Source organism: Myotis davidii, unplaced genomic scaffold, assembly GCF_000327345.1.
Source record: "Myotis davidii unplaced genomic scaffold, ASM32734v1 scaffold499, whole genome shotgun sequence".
In the NCBI taxonomy this organism is placed as follows: domain Eukaryota; kingdom Metazoa; phylum Chordata; class Mammalia; order Chiroptera; family Vespertilionidae; genus Myotis; species Myotis davidii.
Window position 1 is genome coordinate 397,533 of NW_006290677.1, and position 5,196 is coordinate 402,728.

At 42.4% G+C, this 5,196-nt stretch overlaps 1 protein-coding gene across 4 annotated transcripts in view; it reads left to right on the plus strand.

Moving 5' to 3' along the window:
- Positions 1-5,196, plus strand: part of ANKRD42 (ankyrin repeat domain 42) — a 45,723-nt gene that overhangs the window by 21,044 nt on the left and 19,483 nt on the right. For all 4 annotated transcript variants that reach the window (XM_006763743.2, XM_015563904.1, XM_006763744.2 and 1 more), the window contains exon 6: positions 909-1,109. In XM_006763743.2, coding sequence (XP_006763806.1) covers positions 909-1,109 — 201 coding nt within the window. The remainder of the gene's footprint in view (positions 1-908; positions 1,110-5,196) is intronic.

Sequence of the window (5,196 nt, forward strand, 5' to 3'; positions counted from 1 at the left end):
CACAAAGGAGGCAAGAACATACAATGGAGTCAAGATAGTCTCTTTAATAAATGGTGTTGGGAAAATTGCACAGATACATGCAGAAAAATGAAACTAGACCACCAACATACACCATACACAAAAATAAACTCAAAATGGATAAAGGACTTAAACATATGACGGGAGGTATGGTTAATTACCATGTTTGTCTATTGCTAGATAGGATTAGAGGCCTGATGCATGAAAATTCGTACAAGAGTAGTCCTTCCTTCCCCTGGCTGCCAGCACTGGCTTCCCTCCAGCACCCAGGACCCGGGCTGCTTCCCTCCTCCTGCCACCAGCAGGCACCCAGGATCTGGGCTGCTTCCCTCCTGTCACCTTCTGGCACCCGGGACCCGGGCTGGCTTCCTTCCAGCCCTGGCTTCATCAGGAAGGATGTCCGGAATGACATCCGGAAGACCTCCGGTCATATTACCCTTTTATTATTATAGACATATAATGTTTATGTAAAATTGACAAAATACATAGTGATAAAAATAACATCATTCATATTTGCATAGTGACTATTTTGGCTTATTTCTTCCCCTTTTTTTGCAAAATACTTAAGAATTTTGTCTATTATTTATCTATCTTACATAGCAAGCATTTTCTCATGTAATGATAAGCTGCATAACTGGGATTTCACTTTCCAAGAAAACATTCTGGGGCCCGTTCTTTGGTGAGCCTCCTCTGGCCTCGCCACACTCATAGTAAGTATTGCTTTGGCTTGACTAGAAGGCCCAGTAAGGACATGTAGGCTGGAAAAAGATCTATTCTCTTTGCTCAGAGTATGTCCCTGTGAGGATTAGAGACAATGTATCATTTATTTTTTTACGATTATTTTTATTGTCAATTTAAAAATGAAATTCTTTTTTCTCTCTCAACTGTAGTTCACTTAGCAGCCATGGAAGGCCACCTTCACTGTTTTAAATTTCTACTCAATAGAATGAACAGTGCAACACAAGCTTTAAAAGCCTTCAATGACAATGGAGAAAATGTGCTGGACCTGGCCCAGAGGTTCTATAAGCAGAACATTTTACAGTTTATCCAGGGGGCTGAGTATGAAAGAAATGATCCCAAAGATCAGGAAAGTAAGTAATAAACCTGAAATGTTTTAGCATTTAATATGTAGAATAAATTGAAAAGGAAAAGAAAGAAGTTGTAAGTTAAACATTAAAATATGTTACGTACCATTGTCCATATATTTATACAGTTCCTTTTCTTTACTGAGAAATATATTAGGCAGAAATGTACAGAGATTAACACATTGTTTGCGGGTAGTCTTTATCGCATGCTAACAGATGGCGCGGGCCATTTTTGCTAACTTTTTGTGCAAATGGCAACGTTCAGTAAAATTACGATAACTTTAGTTTACGTATTTATACGTTACCCGCACTCTACTGCTAGTCTATAAAAAACATATTAATACGTGTCCCGCGCTCTACTACACTGGTAGAACGTATAAATATGTAAAACCTATAAATACGTTTCCTGCATACAATGTGTTAATATAATGAGCAATCTTCATACCATTGGGTTTAAGAATAAAATAGTTGTTGCTAATCCAGCTGGAGATGGGGAGGGAAAAAGAATATATGCCTAGAAATAGAGATTTTTCAAAGTCTAATTTGAACTCATCACTTTTGCTAACTTTCCATTGGCAAGAGTTTAGTTACATGGCCATATACTAGTATTATCTAGGATCCTGGAGATTTTGCCACCTAGATGAGAAGTCTCATCTCAGCTGCAGCTCACTTACTAATGAAGGGAAGGGATTTTAGTAGACAACTAGCAGTCTTTGAAACTTCTTTTAAAACTTTATTAAAATGGCATACAAGGGTATGCATCCTTTTATGACTTAACTTCTATGTCATATTTTTTAGATTAGGTTGATAGATGTATCCTGGTTTTGTTTTTTAAATCCTCACTGGAGGACATGCTGAGAGAGAGAAACATTGATGCAAGAAGTGGATGGGTTGCTTTCTGAACATGTCCTGACTGGGAATTGAATCAGCAGCCCTTCAGTGCACAGCACCATGCTCAACCAACTGAGCCACTCTGGCCGGCTGCTTATTGATTTTAGAGATAGGAAAGGAGAAGGGGGGGGAAGATGGAGGGAGGGAAGAAAATAAAAAGTATTGATGTGAGAGAGAAACAACTGACGAAGAATATAGGTATGATTTTGATTCCTTCACAGTGGGCAGCTATTATTGTGTTGGTTGTTGTCATTTTTTTTTTATTTGATAGTCTGAGTGAAAAGAGGTCAATGCCCCTAACTAAATAGGTATTGCATGTTCTAAAAATTCTTGCAGCACATCAGTTGAAAATTGCTGATATAGATGAGTTTGATTTTTTAATGAATAATTTTGAATTTCATCTGTGTTTGTATATATTAGTAGTTCATTCCTTTTTATCTCTGAATAGTATTCCATTGTATGAATATATATTTTATCAATTCATCTGCTGATAAGTATTTGGATTGTTTTCAGTTTGGGCTATCCTATCTAATAAAGGAGTGATATGCAAATTGACCATCACTCCAACACACAAGATGTGGTCAAAGATGGCCACCACAAGATGACCTGCAGGGGAGGGCAGTTGTGGGTGATCAGGCTAGTAGGGGAGGCAGCTGTGGGAGATCAGGCCAGCAGGGGAGGGTAGTTGGGAGGGACCAGGCCTGAAAGGGAGGGCAGTTGGGGGTGATAAGGCCTGCAGGGGAGCAGTTGGGCATCAATCAGGCTGTCAGGGGAGTGGTTAGGGGGTGATCAGGCTGGCAGGCAGAAGCAGTTATGGGCAATCAGGCAGGCGAGCGGTTGGGAACCAACAGTCCTGGATTGTGAGAGGGATGTCCAACTGCCCGTTGGAATCAGGCCTAAACGGGAAGTCGGACATCCCTCAAGGGGTCCCAGATTGGAGAGGGTGTAGGTGGGCTGAGGGATCTCCCTCGTGCATGAATTTTGTGCACCGAGCCTCTAGTCATTAATAATAGAGATCTGCTCTGAACATTTACATAGACATATGTTTGCATTTTTCTTGTTAAATACATAGGAGTGGAGTATACGGTAGGTGTATGTTTAACATTAAAAAGTTGTCTAATTGTTTTCCAAAGTAGTTATATCACTTTACATCCCCACCAGATACGCATGAAAATTCTATTTGCTCCATGGAATTCCCAACATTTGATATGGTCATGTTTCATTTTAGCCTTTCTAATGGGTGTGAAGTGTTATATTATTGTGGTTTTAATCTACATTTTCCTGATAACTAATGATATTGAGCATCTTTTTATATGGGCATTCATATATGTTCTTTTATGAAGTGTGCATTTAATTCTTTTGCCCATTTTTCTTGGATTGATTGTCTACTACTTATTGAAAGTTTGACAGTTCATTATGTTTTGTCAGATATATGTATTGCAGATATTGTCTCCCATTCTGAAGCTTGCATGTTTTTAGTAGTCTTTCAAAGAGCAAAAGTTTTAAATTTTGATAAAGTACAATTTATCAATATTTTACAGTTTGTGTGTTTTTTGTGTCCTATCTATGAAATATTTGCCTGCCCCAAGGTCAGCAAGATATTCTCCTATGTTTTCTAGCAATTTTACAGTTTTAGCTTTTTAATTTCTATCTTTGATCTCTACATCAAGTTAAATTTGATGTATTGAATGAAATAAAGTGTTGATTTTAATTAAAAAAATATAGCCACTTGTCCTAGCTCCATATTTTTGGAAAGCAGCTTTATAAAAAATCAGCCATGTGTATATGTATAGGTGTATTTCTGGCCTCTGCATTCTATCATACTAATATATCTGGTTATTTGCCAGTACTACCCTGTCTTGATTACTGTTGCTTTGTAATGAGACTGTAAGTTTCAAACTTTGTTCTTTTTAACATACTCTTTGGCTATTCTAAGTTGTTTCTTTTCCATATGTAAAAATGAGAATAGCTATATCTCAGAGTTGCTAAGAGTCTTAAATGAGGCAATTCTTGAAAATGCTTACAACTGTTCCCGGCACTCAGTAAGGGCTCAATATATGTAGTTGTTATTTTAAAAAAAAATTATCCAGTATTTACTACTAGAGGCCCAGTGCATGAATTCATGCACGGGTGGGGTGCTTTGGCCTAACCTGTGATTGGGGCTGATCAGAAGGGAGGGGGCTGGCCTGCTGGGGGGAGGGACCGCAAGAGGTTGGTCCCAGCAGCAAGCTAACCAACGGCTGATTCTTCAAGGAATTGGACTCCCTCCTCCCTCCTGTCTGGGTCAAGGGTGCGGGGCTGTCAGGGTGCCAGCAGCAAGCTAACCATTGGCCGATTCTGTGAGGAATCAGGCTCCTTTCTCCCTCCTGTCTGGGTCCGGGGTTTGGGCGAACCAGAATTGGGACTGTCAGGGCCCTAGCAGCAAGGTCTGGGTTAGTGCGCATCATAGCTATTGGCCGGTTGTTCCAGTTGTTCTAGTCATTCAGTTGTAACCATCATTTAGGCTTTTATATATATATATAGACTAAAGGCCCCGGGCACAAAAATTTGTGCCCTCAGGGGGAAGGGGGGTCCCTCAGCCCAGCCTGTGCCCTCTCGCAATCTGGGACCCCTCGGGAGATAATGACCTGCTGGCTTAGGCCTGCTCCCGGGTGGCAAAGGGCAGGCCCAATCCCTAGTTGCAGCCCCTGGTCAGCTCAGAACAGGGCTGATTGGGGAGTTGGGGCACTGCCCCTGTCATGCACAGAGCAGGGCGGATTGGGAGGTTGCAATGTCCCCCTCAGTCACGCTCAGGGTAGGGCCGATTGGGGGGTTGGGGCCCCGCCCCCTGTCACACACAAAGCCGCAGGGTGATCAGGCGGTTTGGGTGCTGCCCCTGTCATGCTGATCCCAGTGCCGGGAGGCCTCGCTGCTCCGCTGATCCCGGTGCTGGAAGGCGTATTACCCTTTTACTATATAGGGTAGAGGCATGGTGCATGGGTGGGGGCTAGCTGGTTTGCCCTGAAGGGTGTCCTGGATCATGGTGGGGGTCCCCACTGGGGTGCCTGGCCAGCCTGGATGAGGGGATGATGGCTGTTTGCAGCTGCTCACACACCCTTCAGGGTGGGGGTCCCCACTGGGGTGCCTGGCCAGTCTGGGTGAAGGGCTGAGGGCTGTTTTCAGGCTGGGGGTGACTGAAGCTCCCAACCGCTCCTTTTTTTTC